At 36.9% G+C, this 23,924-nt stretch overlaps 2 protein-coding genes across 2 annotated transcripts; one reads left to right on the top strand and one right to left on the bottom strand.

Annotated features, from left to right (window-relative positions):
* The first annotated feature begins 105 nt into the window (after positions 1 to 105).
* LOC106138901 (glia maturation factor beta) lies at positions 106 to 4,587 on the top strand. Its single transcript, XM_013340194.2, has 4 exons — positions 106 to 338; positions 1,025 to 1,134; positions 1,450 to 1,537; positions 2,148 to 4,587. The coding sequence occupies exons 1-4, from the start codon at positions 231 to 233 to the stop codon at positions 2,262 to 2,264; spliced, it is 423 nt and encodes a 140-aa protein (XP_013195648.1). The 5' UTR covers positions 106 to 230; the 3' UTR covers positions 2,265 to 4,587.
* Positions 4,549 to 13,987, bottom strand: LOC106138920 (uncharacterized). The gene is made up of 6 exons (XM_013340223.2): positions 13,859 to 13,987; positions 12,547 to 12,649; positions 11,570 to 11,667; positions 7,103 to 7,278; positions 6,615 to 6,781; positions 4,549 to 5,337 (listed from the first exon to the last, which is right to left on the bottom strand). The coding sequence occupies exons 2-6, from the start codon at positions 12,633 to 12,635 to the stop codon at positions 5,133 to 5,135; spliced, it is 735 nt and encodes a 244-aa protein (XP_013195677.2). The 5' UTR covers positions 12,636 to 12,649; positions 13,859 to 13,987; the 3' UTR covers positions 4,549 to 5,132.
* Positions 13,988 to 23,924: the final 9,937 nt, after the last annotated feature.

Here is a 23,924-nt window from a genome sequence, read left to right as displayed (position 1 = left end):
GCTAGTTTGCAATAACCAAATATATGCAAATAAAAGTTTGAATTTGAATTTGAATTTGAACCTGGTAACATTGTGTTGTTAGTGTCAATGTCATATTGGTCGATCTGTCATTTTTGTTATGACATTCTTCATTGTACGTACGCATCGCAACGCAAACAATAATTGAAACTGTTGATTTTAATTTTGAGTATAATAAATAACAGGCAGAAACGAAGTCACACTTATTTACTATGGCCGCACAAAACGTTAATGTCTGTGATATTGGAGATAAAGTAAAGGAAACTTTGAAGAAGTTTCGATTCCAAAAACACACTTCGAACTGTGCTCTCATATTGAAGGTATAAAAATTATTCATAAATATCATAATTTTCCGTTCTACTGTTTGTAGTTTGTTTATTGCACTTGGATAATTAATTTTTGTTTTAATTTCTCCCTTCTGTAAGCCAATACTTATTGTTAAAAATGTAAAAAAAATATAAGGCAAGAAGGTTGTTATGTATATGACTCATAAAATTATCAATTATCGACATGTTGATTCACAGTTAATTGCATAGATATTGCATCAAACTTATTTATTTGGAAAAGGCACAACCAACAGTATACATACAATACAGTGCTGTGTAGTGGCGCCAATATTAATAAATAAATAAATATATACAGGACGAATTACTCAATATATATTGAGTTAGCCTGGAAGTAAGTTCGAGACTTGTGTTACGTGATACTAATTCAACGATACTATATTTTATATTAAATACTTATAAAGATAAACATCCAAGACCCAAGCCAATCAGAAAAATTTCTTTTTCTCATCATACCCTGGCCGGGATTCGAACCCGGGACCTCCGGTGTCACAGACAAGCATACTACCGCTGCGCCACAGAGGCTGTCAAAACATAAAAAAGAATAGGACCAGTCCATCTCTTTCCCATGCATTTCGTAAAAGGCGACCAAGGGATAGGCTTATAAACTAGGGATTCTTTTTATAGGCGACATGCTAATTACATTATATTTATTGACCCAGGTGAACAGAGAGAAGCAGGAGTTAGAAGTTGATGAAGAGCTGGAAGATGTGAAGTTAGAAGAGCTGCAGGATATATTGCCGTCTCACCAGCCCAGATTCATCGCATACAGGTATTTGTGGTACATAATACATACTTGTGACGACTATTGACGTTGTTGAAGAAAATGCTGCAGTGCAGTTTGTTACCTCTTCTTCTGCACTGATGGCTTGGAAGCGGCAGTAAACTTAGTTTTTAAGTAATTTATTTGACGTCAACCAATGTTGTTAAACCGTACGTTTTGACAATTATTAAGCGATATATAGTATCCTATAGTAATGAATAAAAATTTTGAATTTGAATTTGACTTCCAAGGCATGATTGAAAAGGCACTTTTTGATCTCACAATCTTAATTCTATCATTTAGATGATGATTTTATTTTTGCAGTTATAAAATGGATCATAGCGATGGAAGGACGTCGTTTCCTCTCTGCTTTATATATTACACGCCCAGGGATGCGCATATGGAGTTACAGGTAATACTCACTCTTTACATACATAATGAATGAATTACATACATACATATAATCATGTCCATATCCCTTGCGGGATAGACAGAGCCAGCAGTCTTTAAAAGACTGATAGGCCATGTTTAGCTGTTTGGCTTAATGATTGAATTGAGATTCAAATAGTGACAGGTTGCTAGTCTGTCGCCTAAAAGAAGAATGGCAAGTTTATAAGCCTTAGCCGCCTTTTACGACATCCATGGGAAAGATTTGTTTTACTTAATTATCTAGTTCCTTTACTGTTTGCCGGTTGACTGGAAGAGATCCCTTCATGGGATAAGTCCGCCATTGCAACTGATTTATTTCTTTTATAACTAACTATGTAAAATTTCTTGTAACTGTGTATATTTCTGTGCAATAAAGATATTACAAATATATAAAGTGGTTAGTCATACATACATACATAAAATCACGCCTCTTTCCCGGAGGGGTAGGCAGAGACTACCTCCACTTGCCACGCATGATCTCTGCATACTTCGTTCGCTTCATCCACATTCATAACTCTTCATGCAAGCTCGGCGGTTTCGGGTACTTTACTAGTCTAAAAATTCCATTACATTTTTTTTAATGAAATTTTCAGGTAATGTACGCGGGCACCCAGCGAGCATTAGCGAAAGAGATAGGCGGCAAAATGTTGGAAGTGAGGGAGATAGACGAACTGACCGAGGATTGGCTCAACGAGAAGCTTCGCAGGTAGATGGCGCCACTTTACACCAATGACGTCACGATGTGTCATTCAGTAGAGGCATTCCAGTAGGCAAACACGATTCTCGAGCCTTTGACGAAGCCTGTCCATTGTAATAGAAAGATTCTATTTGTTTATGATTTTTTATAGCTATGTGCTAGCAACCTGTCACTATTTAAATTCGGGAGTCTATATCCCTTAGGGGTAGACAGAGCCAATAGGCTTCAAAAGACCGAATGACCACGTTCAGCTGTTTGGCTTAATGATAGAATTGAGATTTAAATTGTGGCAGGTCCCGAGCCCGTCGCCTGAAAAAAGAATCCCAAGTTCATAAGCCTATCACTTAATCGCCTTTTACGACATCCATGGGAGAGAGATGGAGTGGTTCTATTTTTTATTTGTATTGGTGCCGGGAACCACACGGCACAAAAGTCAGTAAAACTTTGTAACGTAATGAAAAGTTAGAACCTTTTAGATTTATTTCGATAAAATTTGGAAAATAGATTAGACTTTCAGTATTAAAAAATATATACGTAGACTTATTTCAAAGATTGAGTTAGCTTCGAAGCAAGTTCGAGACTTGTGTTACGAGATACTAACTCAACATGAACGTCAAGATGACGGAGCCACCTCGCAAAACACAAATATTGTCGAACCAGCTCTTAGTACCTAGTTTGTACCTTTTGGTACCTATATCAAAAAAGTTTGTACCTCAAAGAATTCAAACATATCGATTGTGATATGTGGTTCCTCCATATTGACGTCAAAATGGAGGAACCACCTTCGTCTCTTATAAAAATATAATGTATACCGTCGAGATGACCACACGGACACTTAGTACCTGGTTAGTACCTCCCAAGATCTTATCGCTATAATCGTTTTTTAAACCAGTTTTCTAAAGAAAATAATTAACAAAAAGAAAATGACAGAAGTGCCTGTAAATAATTATAGCAAAATGTATTAAACGAAAACTTTACTTCAAAATAGTTTTAGGCGTTTAGGATTTAGTACAAAAAATTATATTTATTAATTATTTAAAAGCACAATGCTAATGTTATATTATTAAATTATACGAGGATTCTAATTGTAGAATAACCCATCAAATAAATTTAATCGACTTTGAGATAATTTTATTTAAATATTAGAAATAATTTTATTTAAATATCAGAACTATTATTTATAACTTATTGAAATATATTTAGTTATATACAACTCGTTTAAATAACATAACATTAGCATTGTGCTTTTAAATAATTAATTAATATATTTTTTTGTACTAAATCCTAAACGCCTAGAACTATTTTGCAGTAAAGTTTTCGTTTAATACATTTTGTAATAATTATTCACAGGTACTTCTGTCATTTTATTTTTATTAATTATTTTCTTAAAAAACTGCTTTAAAAAACGATTATAGCGATAAGATCTTGGGAGGTACTAACCAGGTACTAAGTGTCCGTGTGGTCATCTTGACGGTATACATTATATTTTTATAAGAAACGAAGGTGGTTCCTCCATTTTGACGTCAAGATGGAGGAACCACATGTCACAATCGATATTTTTGAATTGTTTGAGGTACAAACTTTTTTGATATAGGTACCAAAAGGTACAAACTAGGTACTAAGAGCTGGTTCGACAATATTTGTGTTTTGCGAGGTGGCTCCGTCATCTTGACGTTCATAGAAGCTAGTTTTATAATAAATACTTCAGAGAGAGATTATCAGAGAAAGTTAATTTCTCAACATGATCACCTTCAGTTCTGAAAATTCCCACATGAGTAAAGTCCCAGGCGAGAGGCTAGTAATGGTATAAATGAAATAATTGTCCAATGCACTGAATTAAAGATTATATAATTTTTACAATAAAACTTTGTAGTTTTTTCAGATGTTTATATTTATTTTTTTTATTATCATTAAATACTCTTTATAAGTTTAATTCCATTATTGTTATTTTACCAATTAGGTATAGTAAATAATGATTTTACGTAATAAGATTTAAGATTTTGAAACTTGTACATGTTTTGACAAAATTTTTGATTTTTAATAATCTTAAAAATATTGGCGTAATGTAAAAAATAATGTATGTTTTTTCTACTAGTTACTACTATTTTAAATGGAAAAATTATTATTAAATTTAGGTTTCATTCACCTGTTTTGATATATTTAGATTATTTATATTCCATTTTAGAATTTTCTCTTTTCATAAGAAAAAAATAATTTTTGAAATTTGTGGCAAAATGTGTGTTTACAATATTTGTGAAGCGACATATATACCTACAAAAAAAAAAACAAAAAGGAAAGATGTTTTGATGCATTTATGTAAAATTTATTTTTACAATGTGTAATTTACAGTGATTTACATTGCATTTACTACAAACGTGTGTACAAGTCAAATATATTAATGTGTACTAAAAATACTGTTTTTTATTTATACCCAGCGTTTAGGGGCAGTACACACTAAGACGAAATACGACACGATATTATACAGAAACTTAGCTTTTAAATGGCTCGGCCTCAGTGTGAATGCACCCCAAAATTATGATACAAATATTCAGTGATTCACATAAAAACAAATAAAGATACTGAATTTTTTTTAGATTAAAATTACTGTTTAATTAAGTACAGTGATTCAAACAAAACAAATAAAATTGCTGTCCTTTTTTTTAATAATTTATTTTTAAATAAAATTACTTTTTAATTACGTACATTCATTTATATTAAAATAAATAAAATTTGGTATCTTAGTATTGACTATAACATTATATCCTTTCTAACTGGCTAAGGAAATATGCAGAGATCGTGGCAAGTGGAAAGAGGTAGTCTCTGCCTACCCCTCCGGGAAAGAGGCGTGATTTTATGTATGTATGTACCATTTGAATGTCAGCTAATATTTATGATGAAACTTAATGCCCATAACTTTAGCGCTAAGAGTGTCCACCCCGACCAAGTTCACGCCCTGTTCCAACATAGCGGAGTAATGCAACTCGGCCAACAGTTCATAGCCACATTTAGCCGCCAGCACCTGAGACGTGATAGCAGTGAACACTGTGCAAACAGCGTCCACCTTCAGGGCTCTGCAGAGGGGCTCCCTGTAATGTTAAAAAAAAATATAATTCATTTCTGGCAACATTTCCAAACGTCACACTTATGTCATCGTTCAATCACAGAGATTATAGATTTTTTAATTTTTTTTTTTACATCGCTCCCGCTACAAAATTATGTCATGGCATGTGAGGTGACGGTGATGACGATCGGAATAGGTAGATTGAATTGGGGTCAATGAACTGAAACGTATATTTTAATATGGACATGCCTCCGTCCGGGATTGCGGATTTGTAAATTATTAGATTTTTTCCGGAATTTTTACAAGTGGGATGAAGAATATATTAGTGATAGCTGTTTTCCCCCGACTTCGTTCACGTAAATTGTAGCCCTATGTTACCCGCGGACATTTTAGTTTACTGTAAGTGTATGTACTGAAATGGAATCCCGAAAAAGAGGCTTATCCATGTTATACTTTCTATGGTAATTCATGATGCAAGTACATAAAATCAATCTACCTATTCCGATCTCTGGTGATGACGAATGATACGCAGGTATTTGGTTCAAGACTGCTGTTTATTATTTTTTATGTTGTTGTTATGTTTCTTTATTAAAAGTCATCATTTTATTAATTGTTTTATTTAACTATATTAATACAAAATAGTTTAGGTACGACAAAACTTCACCATCTTGGGCAGAGAAGAGACCAGAGACAAACAATAACTTAAAATAGAGTAAATCATAGACAACAGTGTTGCCAATATAAATGTACACATTCCTTACAGTTCTTAAAATTTATTCTTATTTCTAACATAAGGCTTCTCCTTCACTACGCTATTGAACAAGCAATATTTGTATCTTTATTTGTACCTGCGTTCTCGAAAACGGCTCTAACGATTACTAAGTACTTAGGTACTCTTAGTTTAAAACAGTAAAAAAAATCAGCGCGATGAGTTTTCATTCAGTATTTAGTTTATTTTAAATTTTTACTATTATTTTATGGTCATTTTGACGTCAACCGAGCACCGCTCGGTCAACAAGTTACTATAATTTTATAAACGGTATTCTTGCATGAAAATGATTGTCTTTATCCCGGATTTGTATAACAGGATAACAGAGCCTACAATCTTGAAAAATCTGATTATTAAGCCATTCAGTCGAACGTGGCTGGAACATTCAGTACTCGCAAGACCGTTGGCTCTGTCTACCCCGCAAGTGATATGGTCGTGATTATTTGTATTTATGTATGTATGACTCCGTTTAACTCACATATTTCCATCTATTTAACTCACATTTTCCCTTATTCACCTCTCACGACACATACCTGGCAGCGAACATCCTAGCTCCAATGTTCTGCCCCCGATGCTCAGGCAGGACCGTCAAGCCACTTGAAGACAAGTACCTGTCCACCCCGTAATGGTCGAAGACGTTGACGAGCTTCTCCGCTGTGTCCAAGGTCTTAACAAGCTTCCTCCAGGGTTCTCCCTCGATCTGAAACGAGTTTTTTTTTAACAAAACACTTCTTCAAATGATAACGGAAGTAAGTACTTTTTGTAAATAAACAAATATATATACTTATATACAGGACATATTACACAGATTGACTTATCCTCAAATATGGTCACGTTCAGCTTTTTGGTTTAATGATAGAATTGTCATTCAAATAGTGACAGGTTATTAGCCCATCGCCTAAAAGAGGAAACCCAAGTTTATAAGCCTTCCCTTAGTCGCATTTTAAGACATCCACGGGAAAGAGAAGGAGTCTTATTCTTTTTTTTTATCAGTGCCGGTTACCACACATCGAGAACTTACATGCTCAAATGACTCTTCGCCGTCCGCTTCACATTTCATGACGAGTATATTGAAGCCGACTAGCTGGCCTGGTTGTCCATCTTCTTCAGTGAAACATGCTAGACTTATGTTCTGACTGAGGTATTCTTCCCAGTTGGATCTGATGGATTTTATCGATATAGGGTCGGATTTGATGTCTGGAATGTTAAAAATAAAATCATACATTCATACATACACATGGTCACGTTCATATCCCTTGCGGGCTAGACAGAGCCAACAGTCTTGAAAATATTGATAGGCCACGTTCAGCTATTTGGCTTAATGATAGAATTGAGATATAAGAATAAAATCATAAATATACTATTTGTAAGCTAGTAGACCTAGACGAACGTATCTTGATCAAATTAAGGACGTCCTGGTTAGATAAAGTTCAGGTCAAGAGTACCTGAAACCGTCGAGCTTGCGTGAAGAGAGTTATGAATGTCGATGAAGCGAAGGAAGTATGCAGAGATCGTGGCAAGTGGAAAGAGGTAGTCTCTGCCTACCAGAGGATAAAGGCGTGACCCCTCCGGGAAGGAGGTGTGGATTTATGTATGTATGTATTTGTAAGCTTATTAAGAAATTATATAATACTAGCTCTTACCGGCAGAAGTTAGCGCCGTCTACAAAAAGCGACAAATTTTTATTAAACGTCAACTAACTAAAAAGCGACAACATTAGCTCCACATACAAAAAGCAACTAATTGAGCGCCACCTTCGCAAAGCGACGAATTTAACGCCACCTACAAATCTAGATCTAAGGGGAATTTTATCGTTAAACCAAACAGCTGAACGTGGCCATTCAGTCTTTTCAAGACTGTTGGCTCTGTCTACCCCGCAAGGGATATAGACGTGACCATATGTATGTTGAGATTCAAATAGTGACAGGTTGCTAGCCCATCCCCTAAAAGAAGAATCCCAAGCTTATTTATATATTTATTTAATATCTGGCGATGGTGGTGGTGGTGTACTTATTGCTGTTATGAGGAAGTTCACATCATCTCGTATTGAAGCCTGGGAAACGATTTATGAAGACGTATGGGTGGCTCTAGATATTAAGGAGGGTAGCCAAACTACTAAAAAGCTTGGGATATGTTGTTTCTATATGCCCTATCCAAAGAAAACTATTTTAGAATGTTTTTGTAGTAATGTCTCTTCAGTAATGCAGTCTCTTGACAGCGTCCTAGTAGCGGGTGATTTTAATTTGAAGGACATCTCTTGGTCTCTTGACAAAAGCACTCTTGCAACTGTACCTAATAATTATGGAAATCCACTTGGATATACGCTTGTGGACTTCCTAAGTTTAAATGATCTAAAGCAGTTAAATCATATTCGGAACAGTTTGAATAGAACTTTGGATTTAGTGTTAACCAATGTTGAAAACTCATCACTTGATAAGCCAATCACTCCTTTGAGTAATATAGTTCCTCACCACCCTGCACTTTCTTTTTCACTTGATCTAAGTCTATTGTTGTTGCAGAGACAGTCGCAAATCAAGTTTAACTTCTACCGTACTGATTATCCTAAGGTAAAAAAAGAGCTGGCAAGGAATGATTGGCCCCTGAAGTTTTCAAGTGCGGATAGTGTGAATGAAATGACTGATGTATTTTACGCAGAGTTAAATATTATAATTGAAAAATTTGTTCCAAAATACCAGCCTAAGTCACCAAAATATCCTCCTTGGTTTAACAACACTCTTATTAGACTTTTTTCGGAAAAAGACAAAATAAGACGCAGATATCGTAGATATAAAAATCCTCGTGACGAAATCGAGTACAAAATATTGCGTGATCGTTGCAACCGTCTTTCGAATGAATTATATTCAAATTATATTAAGAAAACTGAGGATGCGTTACAGAGTAATCCAAAACGATTTTGGAGGTTTTTGAATGACAGACGGGAAAATTCAAATAATTTACCATCTGCTATAAAATATGACGATACCACCAGTCACAAGGGTAGCGATATAGCAAACTTGTTCGCCAAACACTTTTCGTCCACCTTCTCGTCTGAATCTGGCCAACACGTCCAAAACAATAATAACGATAGTGCTAAATCTGACTCACTCTTGAATAAAATTAGTCTTACAGAGAAATCTATACTTAAGGCCTTAAAAAATCTCGATTCTACCAAAGGATCCGGCCCCGATGGATTGCCACCAGCGTTCGCAAAGCTGTGTGCAACTGAACTTTCCTATCCTCTGTATATTATATTTAATAATTCTCTTGCAACTGGCGTTTTTCCGTCGAAATGGAAGGAGGCTAGGATTGTACATACATACATACATACATAAACTCACGCCTCTTTCCCGGAGGGGTAGGCAGAGACTACCTCTTTCCACTTGCCACGATCCCTGCATACTTCTTTTGCTTCATCCACATTCATAACTCTCTTCATGCAAGCTCGGCGGTTTCGGGCACTTTTGACCTGACCCTTCACCAGGACGTCCTTAATTTGATCAAGATATGTTCGTCTAGGTCTTCCCACCCCGACCTTTCCCTCCACACTCTCCTTGTATATCTGCTTAGTCAACCTGTTTTCATTCATCCTCTCCACATGACCGAACCATCTCAACATACCCTTTTCTATTCCTGTAACTACATCTTCTTTCACATCACAACATTCCCTTATCACGCTGTTCCGTATCCGGTCACTCAATTTCACACCCAACATACTCCTTAACGCTCTCATTTCCACTGCATTTATTCTGCTTTCGTGCTTCTTTTGCCATACCCAACTTTCACTCCCATACATTAATGTCGGGACCAACACGCCCCTGTGCACAGCCAGTCGGATTGTACCGGTGTATAAAAAGGGAGATAAGGCAAATGTTAAAAATTACAGGCCTATATCTATACTAAGCACATTTTCCAAGCTTTTTGAATCCCTGGTTTGTGATGTCTTGACTCGTCACGTGTCAACTTTTCTAAATCCAATGCAACATGGCTTCCGTCGTGGAAAATCGGTTTCCACAAATTTGGTGGAATATGTATCATATTTGACCGACAAGGTGGATAGGGGGACGCAGGTAGATGCTATATACACTGACTTTAGTAGCGCCTTTGATAAAGTTAGTCACTCTCTTCTGCTTGATAAACTATTAGCATATGGCGTATGTGGCTCGTTTCATGAGTGGTTGGCTTCATATCTGCAGGCTAGGAAGTCGACAGTGGCAACAAACGGTTACTCCTCAAAGCCATATGTCGCAACATCAGGCGTGCCCCAGGGTTCGCATCTCGGTCCGGTCTTGTTTCTAGTATTCATAAACGACATTGTTGATTGTATAAAACATAGTGAATACTCACTATTTGCCGACGATATGAAAATATATAAAACTATATCTACTATGCAAGATGTGCAGGAGCTTCAGTATGACTTGGATCGTGTTAGTGACTGGTGTTTAAAAAATAGTATGACTATAAATCCCAGTAAATGTTTTCATATTAAGTTTACCAGAAATAAAAATAAGCTAAGTTCCTCGTATGCAGTCAACAATGTTATGTTGGGGGAGGTGAAGCAAATCCGCGACTTGGGTGTGACTCTGGATAGTAAGCTGAGTTTCAAACCTCATTATGATGCCATTGTCACAGAGTCCTTCCAGATGCTCGGGTTCATTAAACGCAACACTAAAGATTTTAAAAACGTAAATACTCTAATTGTTCTTTTTAATGCACTAGTTCGCAGCCACCTGGAATTTGCGAGTGTGGTTTGGAATCCATTTTATAAAAAACATAGCGACAGCATTGAGCGTATTCAAAGGGCATTTACCCGTCAGCTAGCATTTAGAACCCCTAACTTTAGTTACAGAAACGATTATAGCCAGCGACTATCTAAATTTGAGTTGTTGTCTCTTGATAAGCGACGCCAGATTTTGGATTTAATATATTTATTTAAGTTAACTAATGGCATAGTCGACTGTCAAAATGGCACGGTTAGGCTTAAGTACACGGTTCCTAGGCCAAACTGTCGGAGCAAACTATTTAAGACCTTCGTTGTACCTATATCGCGTACTAACCTCGGAAGAAGTGCACCCTTACCGCGAATGCTTACTGCCTATAATAAGTTAAACGAAAAGTGTGACTTAGATATTCACCATGATTCCCTTTCGAAACTCAAAAGTAAATTAAATCAGTTATTTAATCAACTGTAAATAATTCATATTAAATTAAAAAAAAATAAACAAAAAATGTAAATGAAACTAAATTATTATGTATATTATGTATGAACTGTATTTCTACTACTACTTTTATTGGTAAATGCTGTGTTCACCTTTAATTGGGTTGCATGCTAGATTAAGTACTTTTGAATGTATCATATAAATGTAAACATGTATCCTGTTGGTGTACCTTAAATAAATAAATAAATAAAATAAATAAATTTTTTACGAATCTTACTTTTTTGTCTGTCCATATATTTACAATACCTACAGGGTTACAGATTCAATCGCACCTAATACCTTGCTGAGCGGCTCGTCTCTCAGGAAGGTTTCCACCATCAGGTCGAGACACTGCTCCTCGTATTTAGGGTCCAAGTCCCGGATTTGATACCTGGATATAAATAAATATGTTATAAATATATACGGGACAAATAACACTGATTGAGTAAGCCTCGAAGTAAGTTCGAGATACTAGCTCAACGATACTATGTTTTATAATAAATACTTATATAGATAAACATCCAAGACCCAGGCCAATCAGAAAAAGTTCTTTTCTCATCACGCCCTGACCAGGATTCGAACCCGGGACCGCTGCGCAACAGAGGCCTACAATATTATGTGTGTTTGTATATTTGTAAAGATATAATAATTATTATATATTTATTTGATTATTATATCTTATAAATAAAATAAAATAAAATGAAAATACTAATTGTTATATCCAATAAAGTCCATATCCCTTGCGGGGTAGGCAGAGCTAATAGACTTGAAAAGACTGAAAGGCCATGTTCAGCTGTTCAACCTAATAATAGAATTGAGATTCAAATAGTGACAGGTTACTAACCCATCGCCTTAAAGAAGAATCCCAAGTTCATAAGCCTAGTCGCCTTTTACGACCTTATCTATGGGAAAGAGATGGAGTGGTCCTATTCCTTATTTCAATTGGTGCCTGGAACTACACGGCACATATAAAAAACTATCCAAGATTATAGTCTCCAAAGAGGTGAGGATGTAACCCACATTAAATATCTTTGTAACCGACTCCAAAAAAGGAGAAGGTTTTTTTTAAACATACATACGTACATACATAAAATCACGCCTCTTTCCCGGAGGGGTAGGCAGAGACTACCTCATTCCACTTGCCACGATCTCTAATTAAAAAAAAAGGTATTTATTAAACTTAGACATCATTTGTTTACTTGACCGTCCAAATCTTACGAAACAAGTTATCGATAAGGACTCAAAGGAAAATATAAATAAAATAGCATACATTTTCGCTGGTTTTCCGTCTCTTTCCCTTCCTCTGAACCGACTCCATACCTGACCCAAAGGGACGCTGTCAGGTCTCTTCCACGGCATCTTGACGAATTATCCTGAGCAAAAAAAACCCTATAATTGGCAGTATACATACATACATATGTTCACGTCTATATCCCTTGCGGGGTAGACAGAGCCAACAGTCTTGAAAGGACTGGATGGCCACGTTCAGCTATTTGGCTTAATGATAGAATTGAGATTCAAAAATTGAGATTTGCAGTATAAAAAACGAATATATTAATTAATCCGTAGTATTTTTATGAATTTTTAAAACATCTAGTGTTAGATAAATAATAATAAATATTTACAGCACATATACCTAATTAAATAATACACTAATATTAATTATTTTGGGGTATAATAATAAAAAAAGAAGTATTCTAAATTACAAACTAAAAACATTATTATTCAAAATGTAAATTATTAATACCCTATAATTTATTCATAACTAAAATTATTTTTTTTACATCACAACATTCTTTTAACTTGTCACAAAATTTTACACCGATTTCTTCACACTCAAATTACACTCACGTACAATAGTTTAGGGACCAACACGCTTCTATGCAACATCAGATGATCGATTTTAAATAACATCCGACTGCTCATAAAGGCATGCAAAGCTCCATTCACCTTGTTCCGTATGCCACGTTCAGCTGTTTGGCTTAATGATAGAATTGAGATTTAAACAGTGACAGGTTGCTAGCCCATCGCCTAAATGAAGAAGCCCAAGTTTATAAGCCTATTGCTTAGTCGACTTTTACGGCATCCATCACACGGCGCCTATGTTTATACGGCACCACGGCATTATATGTTATGTTATGGCATCTTTTCAAGACTGTTGGCTCTGTCTACCCCGCAATGGATATCGACGTAATTATATGTTTGTTACTAGAGGCCGCCCGCGACTTCGTCCGCATGGAAACCCTATCAATAATAATATAAAAAGCAGCCTACGTGTTATTCCGGGTCTTCAGCTATCTACACACCAAATTTCACCGTAATCGATTCAATAGTTTTTGCGTGAAAGAGTAACAAACATTCACATGCTGCAGTGTAGTTTGTTCCGCCGCTTCTTCTACACATGCGCTTTGGAAGCGGTAGTAGTTATAATTAGATTTAAGTTATGTGACGTCAATAAGTGATACCTTGTATCCAATTTTGAAAATAAATCTATTCTATTCTATTCTATTCATACTCACATCCTGACTTACAAACTTTCGCATTTATAATATTAATAGGATGCTAATTAAAAAAGAACTTACCCTACAACACGTTTATTATCAACACTGACTAGACACAACTGACTACAAAACTGTATAAATCCTATTTTGTAATCGCGGTGACTAAGATAATAAATATCTTCGGTGTCCAATTATGTATATATAATTACATCCAAAACACGGTAATGTAATCTTTATTGCGTTGTAATAAAGTGTGTGTAGGGTGAATTATGTATATTTGTGGCGATTGATATGCGCGTTAGTGCGCGCTTCCATTATATATATTGTTTTTTTAGGTTTTTAATTTACATACATACATACATATGGTCACGTCTATATCCCTTGCGGGGTAGACAGAGCCAACAGTCTTGAAAAGACTGATAGGCCACGCTCAGCTATTTGGCTTAATGATAGAATTGAGATTCAAATAGTGACAGGTTGCTAGCCCATCGCCTAAAAAGAAATCCCAAGTTTGTAAGCCTATCCCTTTTTATTCCGTTTTTAATTTTATTATTAAAGTCGTAGTCATAGAAATTACAACAGATAATATAAATGCGAAAGTAAGTCTGTTTGTTTGTTAGCTATTCACGCGTTATCTACTGAAGCGATCTTCTTGAAATTCGCGTATATATATATAAGTGAGAGTATGATGAAGAAAAAAAAAATATAACAACTTTTGTTAAGAAAAGAAAGAAGAAAGAACCGCCTCCAATTGAAATCCTTTTTTCTTTAAATCGGTGCCGTGTGATTGCAGCACCAATAAAAAAAAAAAGAATAGGACGACCACTCCGTCTCTTTCCCATGGATGTCGTAAAAGGCGACTAAGGGATAGGCTTGTAAACTCTTTCTATTTGAATCCCAATTCTATCATTATGCCAAACAGCTAAACGTGGCCTATCAGTCTTTTTAAGACTGTATGCTCTGCATAACCCGCAAGGTATATAGACGTGATTATATGTATGTATCTGAAATTATTAAAATCTTCACCTAAGTATAACAAACACTTCCCTGAAAACCGAATCGAAATCGGTATCGGCGAAACGGAAGATAAGATAACATCGCGGACAAACAAACACACACACACATACATTTTTTTTACGGCTATCAAAATTCCCGTGCCGTACGACATTGGACACGTGCCTCTCAATCTTTACACAAAAACAAGTATTGGTCACGTTGTCACGTGTGCGTGTCACGCACACTGTCACGGCGGCCATATCAACAGGTAAACAATACGACAAAACAAATCTATACTAATATTATAAAGCTGAAGAGTTTGTTTGTTTGAACGCGCTAATCTCAGGAACTAGTGGTACGAATTGAAAAATTATTTTTGGATTGAATAGATGATATATATGTTCAAAGAAGTTTGAAATGTTATACAAACTCTTTCTTGTTATGTTCTTGTTTATCTGTGGTGCGGCGTCCCATGCGCGCGCATCTTGAAAATACATGTCATTCGTGTCCAAGCTATCCTGTGGTTTTATTGTATGATTATTTATAAATATATCATTTGGCGACGAGGATGGGATCAATTTATCCACAATATTGAAGGAAAATGGCATTCCTAGGGAACTTACCGATTTTTGATCACAAAGTAAGCGAATGGCTTATATTCAAGGGTAAGTTAACGCAATTTATAAAGATCAACAGCGTTAAGGAAGAAAACCAAAGCGGTATTCTTTTAACTCATCTTGATGAAGAATCATATCGCTTGTTGCGTAATTTAGCGTATCCCTTGGAATTGGACACATTAGGTTTCACAAGATTAATTGAGTTACTCGATAGTCATTTTAAACCAAGACAAGGCTCATTTGTTGACAAGGCGAAATTTTACGGAGCTAGTAGAAGTCCAGGCGAGAAATTAGGAGACTGGGCGGCGCGACTGAGAGGTCTGGCAAGCTATTGCGACTTTGGCACCGCTTTGGAAACGAATCTGAGGGATCGTTTCGTCCTCGGCTTGGGCGCCGGCCCGGAACGCGATAAGTTGTTTGAGCAAAATGCGTCGACGCTGACGTTGACGAGGGCTATAGAGTTAGCGGAGCAAGCGGCCTGTGCTAAGCAGGCGAAAGTCATGTGTAAAGAAGAATCTGCTATATTGAAGGAAGAGCCGATACTGCGAGCAAAATTTCAAACCGGCCGAGGCGATCAACAGCGGCCCGGCGCGGCGCGCGGCGACGTAGCGGATATATCATGTCGTTGCTTGGTTTGCGGATTAAAAAATCACACAAGTGACAAATGCCGCTACAAGACTTATAAATGCCAGAAATGTGGTGTCAAAGGCCATCTGAAGAAAGTGTGTACAGCGGCTAAAAAATCGTCCGACCATCAGATTCATCATTGCAATTCGACAATGGAATATCAAGCCCCTGAAAACATTGCCTTGAATTGTGAGGAATGTCAAAATTTTAATTTGAGGTATGTAACCGATAAGCCAATTTTGATTGATGTTTGTTTAGGTGGTAAAATTATTTCCATGGAATTAGATTCAGGCTCTGGTAATAGCGTAATTTCCGAGAAATTGTATGAAAAATATTTTTCAACCTATAAATTGCACCAGAGTTATTTAAGAATGTGCCTATATGATGGAAGTAAAATAATACCCTTAGGATATTTTACTATTGAAGTGTTCTATAGTAATACAAAAAAGCAATTAAAGATTTTTGTAGTGAGAAATGGAGGTCCTCCTCTATTAGGTAGGGATTTTATGTCTGCATTTAATTTAGTGATAACAAGCGGCTTATACTCTGTTACAAATAAGAATGAGTTAGAGCAATTACTGGCAAAGTTTTCGAACTTGTGGCGTGACGAGCTGGGTGCGTTTAATAAGTTTAAAGTTAAATTACAGCTTAAGGATAACTCCAATCCTAAATATTTTAAACCACGAAGTGTACCCTTTGCTCTCAGAGAAAAAGTAGAACAAGAAATTGATAGATTAGTCAAGTTAGGTATTCTTGTTCCCGTTAACCATTCTGACTACGCTACACCTATTGTTCCCGTTTTAAAAAGCGATGGTCAAGTCAAGATTGCTGGTGATTTTTCAATTACATTAAACAAAGATCTTATTATTGATAAATATCCGTTACCTCGTATAGAGGAAGTGTTCGCGAAAATTGGAGGTGGTGAACGGTATAGTAAAATTGACTTAAAAATGCCTACAATCAATTTTTATTAGAGGAATCGTCTCAGGATCTCACTACAATTAATACGCATAAAGGGCTTTTTAAATATACTCGTTTAGTTTACGGCTTGGCGAACGCGCCGGCAATTTTTCAGAAGTCAATGGAGTCGTTGCTTTCAGGCATTAAAGGGGTAAGTGTCTGGTTGGATGATATTTGTATAACCGGATCAGATTCGGATATTCATTTAAAGAGACTGCACGAAGTTCTGAGTAGGCTGAATGATGCTGGATTAAGACTTCAAAAAGAAAAATGCGAGTTTTTCAAGGAAAGCGTACAATACTTAGGTTATGTTATTAGCAAGGAAGGACTTCAAACTTGTCCCGATAAAGTGAAGGCTATTCTAAACGCGCCAGACCCGACTAACGTCAGTGAGGTAAAGAGGTTCTTAGGTGTAGTTAACTATTATAGAAATTTTATCCCTAATGCGTCTTCATTATTGAACCCTCTTCACGAGCTATTGCGAAGTGATGTTCCGTGGGAGTGGGGAGAGCGACAACGGCGCAGCATGGCGGCCGTGCGCCGCGAGCTAGCCTCGGAGCGCGTGCTGGCGCACTTCGACCCCGCCGCGCGGCTCGTGCTGAGCGTGGACGCCGGCCCGGCCGGGCTCGGCGCGGTGCTGGCTCAGCGGACTGCTGACGGCGCCGAGCGGCCCCTGGCATATGCATCGCGATCCCTAGCGGCTAGCGAACGAAATTACAGCCAAATTCAAAAAGAGGCGACCGCCATTATATTTGGCGTCAAGCGATTTCACCAGTATCTTTATGGCCGTGATGATCCTTTCATTTTAAAAACGGATCATAGGCCGCTAGTATCGATATTTAACAATAAGTCCGGTATACCGATAACTACAGCCTTGCGTTTGCAAAGGTATGCGATTATATTATCGGCTTATAATTATACAGTACAATATGTATCTAGCGAAAACAATGCAGTAGCAGATTTTTTTTCACGCGCTCCTTTACAGGTAAAGTCAATCGACGAAAATGGTAAGGATGTCGACAGTCTTTATGCCCTGAAATTTTTGGACGCGGCGTCACCGGCTACCGCCTTGAAAGATATCATACTAGCGACCCAACAAGATGAAACCATAATGACTGTAGTAAAATATTTGCAGTATGGTTGGCCCAGAAAAATTAGTTGTACGTCTGTTTTACCGTATTTCCAATGTAAATCGGATTTGCAGTTTGAGAATGGTTGTCTTTTGAGAGGACATAGGATAGTGATACCTTCAAAGCTTAGAAATAAGATGTTACAGGAATTGCACGATTCCCACTTAGGTATAACCAAGAGTAAAAGTAATGCTCGTAGTAGAATGTGGTGGCCGGGCATCGACGGTGACATCGAGCGCTGGGTGGGAGCGTGTGCGGCGTGCGTGTCGGCGCGCGGGGCCCCGCCGCGCGACCCGCCCGCGCCCTGGCCCGCCGCCGCCCGCCCGTGGCAGCGCATACACATCGACTATATGACTATAGGGCAAAGGGTATACTTGGTGGTTGTGGATTCACATAGCAAATGGTTGGAGTGTTTGTATATGCACAATGGAACTTCAACGACCGCTTTAATTACTAAGCTTAAAGTATTATTTGCTACTTTTGGTATTCCAGACGTCTTAGTATCTGACAACGACACGAAAATAAATTCTCTCGAATTTAGGTCATTTTGCTCAGCAAATGGTATCAAATATATGACGTCACCTATTTACCACCCTCCTAGTAACGGACAAGCCGAAAACTCTGTCAGAACATGTAAAAAGATGTTAAAATGTATACTTAAAGAAAATTTAAGTCTGTGCGAAATTCAGGAACATCTTTTAGGATATTTATTCAATTATAGAAATGCCGTGCATTGTACCACCGGAGAAACGCCAGCCAAGTTAATGTTTGGTCGTAAACTTCGTACTCGTCTCGACCTTATTTTGCCATCGGAAAGAGAGCACAGCTCAGTGCCTGTGCCGGGTAGGCGATCGTTTGGTATAGGAGACAAGGTGTGGTGCCGATGGTATAGTGCGCGGATGGAAACTTGGCAACTAGGAATAATTAAAGAGAAAGTAGGTAACAAAATGTACAAAATTTTTATAGATAGTTTAGATGAATATTGTATCAGGCATGTTGATCAACTGCTTAATTATACCGGCGGTGAGAATGAAGTAGCTGATGGCCATCTGCTTGATGATGTTTCTTTTTCGAGTCCTATTACTGCTGTCTCTTCCCAAGAACCGGCTGCGATAACTCAAAGTGATGAAACTCAAATGAGTTCACAACCTCAGCATGTAACAAATAATAGAGACAGGGAAGTTGGCAGAGATTGTGAGGAGGAGGAAAGTGAGAGAATCATTGAAATTGAAAATGACTCCTCAGCCGAGCATAGTTCTGAGCAAGTGCAGGGCGTCAGTAGCGATGCAACGGTGGTAGATCCGCCGGAAACTCTCACTCGCCCTAGACGAAATGTTCCACGGGTTGATTACAGAAAGTATTTGTAATTAATATCTACTAATTTAACAAGTTGTTATTTTTAGTTTAAATGTATCTAATAAGTATTATGATTACCTAATGTACATAATTTTCAACAGGTTCTTAAAATAAGTGTGGAGGAATGATATATATGTTCAAAGAAGTTTGAAATGTTATACAAACTCTTTCTTGTTATGTTCTTGTTTATCTGTGGTGCGGCGTCCCATGCGCGCGCATCTTGAAAATACATGTCATTCGTGTCCAAGCTATCCTGTGGTTTTATTGTATGATTATTTATAAATATCTATAAATATATCAATAGACCATTTATCGAGGAAGGCTATAGGCTATATAACATCACATGTGAACATGTGAAGACAATGGGGAAAATTATTCATCCTTGAGGGCTTCAATGATGCTCAAAATAACTATTCCACGCGGACGTAGTCGCGGGCACAGCTAGTACGAGTAAGTCAATAAACATCTAAATACAGGGATAATTGCACAGATGAGTAAGCCTAATCCTAAGTCGTGTAATCATTACATACATACATAGGTACATACATGAAAACATACATACATACACACATACATACATATTATCACGTCTGTGTATTGCGGGGTAGTCAGAGCCAACAGTCTTGTAAAGACTGAAAAGGCCACGTTCAGCTGTTTGGCTTGATGATAGAATTGAGATTCAAATAGCGACAGGTTGCTAGCCCATCGCCTAAAGTAGTTTATTAGCTTGCTTATAAGTTTGTAAGCCTATCCCTTAGTCGCCTTTTACGAAATCAATAGGAAAGCAAAGGAGTATTAGTAGCGGGAACCACACGGCACAAATTTTGAAATATATAGGTAGAAAAATCTTTCAATTATTTTATGATTGACGGACAATCGATTATTATGGATGTCAAGCCAATTGACATTCGTAAATGTTATGATATATGATACCTTGAAACGAATCAGTCGAGGAGAGATGTGTTCTGTCTAGAAGTCACCTTTTAAAAAAAACATCTTTTACAACCGCACGGCAGTGCCGTGTGTTTCCCGGCACTAAAGAATATCACTACATAGTATAAAACAAAGTCGCCCATTTTGTCTGTAGTCCCTTCGTATGCATAAAACTTTAAAACTACGCAACGGATTTTGATGCGGTTTTCACTAATAGAAAGAGTATTTTCTCCGACAGGTTTTTATATATAATTGAAATACATTGAAACTATATTAGCTGAGTTATAGCGATTTATGTCCAAGAAGTCAGAAAAAAAATCTAATTGAAGATTGCATTTGTGCGTGCGCCGCTTATACCGTTGGATACAAGTAAGAACAATGTATAGCAAAAACATTGGTCTTTATTAGTTCTACAAAAAAGTCCGCGATGACATATATCCAGCTTTTTTATTTAAGTCACAAAAACTACTTTTCTGTATTAAAAAAACATTTAATTCGTTGGGTGATGTTTAACTGGTGATATAACCAATAATACATATATCCTTATTACTTATTTTAATAATAAAGTTCATCATCACGAGCATTTAATTTAGATTATTTTTGCAGTTTACAGTGTGTTATTTAGACATATAGTTTAGGAGATATCACGATATTAGTATTGCGGCACTGTACGGGCCGGCCGCGGCGGCGGGGGCAGCGTTAAATATTTTTTCCAAAAACTGATAGGGGGGGCGATCAAAGAAGAGTCACAGAAACCAAAAAACATTTTAATATTTTAAACGCGGTTAAGGGAAAGAGAAGTTATTGTGAATTGAAAATTAGTATCCAATATGTGTTGGTGCGTTGACTGTATTTGTCGAAGTAGCGGGATACACGCAAACGAAGTTGCGCGGGTCAGCTAGTATATATTTATAACCTTTGTATTTGTATTTCTGTTAGTGTATTATTATATTGTTGCTAAAAACACAGTGACTTGCCGCTTCTAACTGAATTATCTAGTTGCTAGGAAGAGATCCCGTCATGGGATAAGTCCGCCATTGCAAGTGATTTGTTTCATTTATAACTATGTACTATTTCTTGTAACTGTGTAAATATCTATGCCATAAAGATATTCCAACAAACAAACCACTCCATCTTTCCCAAAGATGTCGTAAAAGGCGTCTAAGGGATAGGCTAATAATCTTGGGATTCTTCTTGTTAACGATAGGCTAGCAACCTGTCTCTATTTGAATCTCATTTCCATAATTAAGCCTAACAGCTAAACGTGGCCTTGTAGTGTCTTTAAAGACTGTTGACTCTGTCTACCACGCAAGGGATATAGTGATATAGTAGTCCTTTTCTTCTCTATTAGTGCCGGGAACCACACGGCACATTCATTCAGTTTCTCGCAGGTTTCATCATGATATTTCCCTCACAATAAAAGCATCGGTTAGTTAGCACTTAAACTAATGTACATAACATAACTCAGAAGAGAGTAATAGGTACATTACATACATGGCCGTGGTGGGATTTGAACCTGTGCCATACGAATTACTTGCACATTTTATGATTCCGTGCATCACCTTTCGACCACCGACGTTCGTTGCGTGATATAAGTCATATAGTCACGTCTATATCCCTTCAGGGTAGACAGAGCCAACAAACTCGAAAAGACTGAACGGCCACATTCAGCTTCACGATGGAATTGAGATTCAAATAGTGACGTTACGCCTACAGAGGAATTCCAAGTTTGTAAGCCTATCCCTTAGTCACCTTTTACGAAATCCATGTGAAACATATGCAGTGTTACTATTCTATAGTGATTTAAACGTGCAAAACGTTAAACGTGAAAAGTGTCTGAAACCACACGGCGCAATGATAAGTAAGCGTGTAGGAATGCCGCCCATCCACTCCGCGGCCACCAAGCTCATTGCTTACCAAGGAAAATCGATTACTATGCCAGAGGTCATCAAACACCATGATCTTGTTCTGGAGACGGGCGAAAATAAACAAAAGATTCTCGGAAAACGACGAAAATCAGGTGCGAGATTTTAGTGATGGGAGTTTTGTTGTATCGATAAATTAGAGTTCCGATTTGCCGATAAAAAAATTTGACTTGCAAGTTTAAGTTTAATATATTCATTAATATAAGTTGCACATGCAAAAGACAGCAACGCGTCGTGAATTAAAAATTTATTGGTTTAATTGACATTTCGTTTTTTTTTTTTTTGAAGACTCCAATCAAAAATAATCGTGTCTTCATTTTACTATTCCAGATCCAAAAAAATGTCATCTGTTTTTTTTTATCGATTTATTTTTATATGCCTATGCCTTTGACCATGGATCCTAGATTGGATGAGTTAGGTTTTTATACGAAGCGACTGTCATCTGACCTCCGCAACCTTTTCCCGCATAGATATACGGTTAAAGTTATGTTATTAGTTAAAATTATGGTTTAAGTTTCATATAAACATACATACATACATATAATCACGTCTATATCTCTTGCGGGGTAGACAGAACCAACAGTCATAAAAAGACTGATAGGCCACGTTCAGCTGTTTGGCTTAATGATAGAATTGAGATTCAAATAGTGACAGGTTGCTAGCCTGTCGCCTAAAAGAAGAGTGCCAAGTTAATAAGCATATCCCTTAGTCGCCTTTTACGACATCCCTGGGAAAGGGATGGAGTGGTCCTATTCTTTTTCTTATGGTGCCGGGAACCACACGGCACTGCCTTTCATATAAACTTATTTAAAAAAAATTACAAATTTGATATGTTGTCAATTTCTTATAAGTGAAGTAATAAGTACTTCAATGATAAATAACTACATCATAATCTAAGTTTAAATCTGTCTGTTTGTATAGCTGTATTAACTATCAGAGTAGATAATCAGTTACTGGTTTTTACTATATGCTGTTTTGATATTGAAAGGAAAAAGATTTAATTTCGATATGTATATCTTATCTACTACGTGTCAAATAAAAATAGATCAGCAATTTATTTTACTTTTTCCTTTATGTATGTATGCATGTATATAATCACGTCTATATCTCTTGCAGGGCAGACAGAGCTAACGGTCTCGAAAAGATTGAAAGGCTACGCTCAGCTGTTTGGATTAATGATAGAATTGAGATTCAAATAGTCACAGGTTGCTAGCCCGTCGCCTAAAAGAAAAATCACAAGTTTGTAAGCCTATCCATTAGTCGCCTTATACGACATCCATGGGAAAGAGATAGAGTGTTTTCTTTTTGTATTGTGGTGCCGGGTACCACACGGCACATTTCTCTTATGTTTTAGATAATCGAAACTGTAGTTAAATAAAATAATAAGTAAATAAATAAAATAAAATAGTCTTCCCAGTAAGTAATCAAATGATACTTGTGTTGGGAATGGAGTTGTATATCAGGTTAACAATTGACAAGGTTCCGCAACCGAAGTACAAATGAAAATTCTAAACTTTTATTCATTATTATGGTACACTTCGACATCACTTAATAATTGTCATATCTTTTGGTATCACAACATTGGTTGACGTCAAATGAATTA

This window comes from Amyelois transitella, chromosome 30 (assembly GCF_032362555.1).
Source record: "Amyelois transitella isolate CPQ chromosome 30, ilAmyTran1.1, whole genome shotgun sequence".
NCBI classification, from domain to species: domain Eukaryota; kingdom Metazoa; phylum Arthropoda; class Insecta; order Lepidoptera; family Pyralidae; genus Amyelois; species Amyelois transitella.
The sequence above is the reverse complement of the archived record's forward strand: the minus strand, read 5'-3'. Positions and strand labels throughout refer to the sequence as shown.

Coding starts and splice junctions, on each gene's coding strand:
- LOC106138920 (XM_013340223.2), bottom strand. CDS start 12,635: ATGCCGTGGAAGAGACCTGACAGCGTCCCTTTGGGTCAGGTATGGAGT. Junction 6,782..7,102: donor GCGAAGAGTCATTTGAGCAT/GTAAGTTCTCGA, acceptor AACTCGTTTCAG/ATCGAGGGAGAACCCTGGAG. Junction 5,338..6,614: donor GCTAGGATGTTCGCTGCCAG/GTATGTGTCGTG, acceptor TTAACATTACAG/GGAGCCCCTCTGCAGAGCCC.
- LOC106138901 (XM_013340194.2), top strand. CDS start 231: ATGGCCGCACAAAACGTTAATGTCTGTGATATTGGAGATAAAGTAAAG. Junction 339..1,024: donor ACTGTGCTCTCATATTGAAG/GTATAAAAATTA, acceptor TTATTGACCCAG/GTGAACAGAGAGAAGCAGGA. Junction 1,538..2,147: donor ATGCGCATATGGAGTTACAG/GTAATACTCACT, acceptor TGAAATTTTCAG/GTAATGTACGCGGGCACCCA.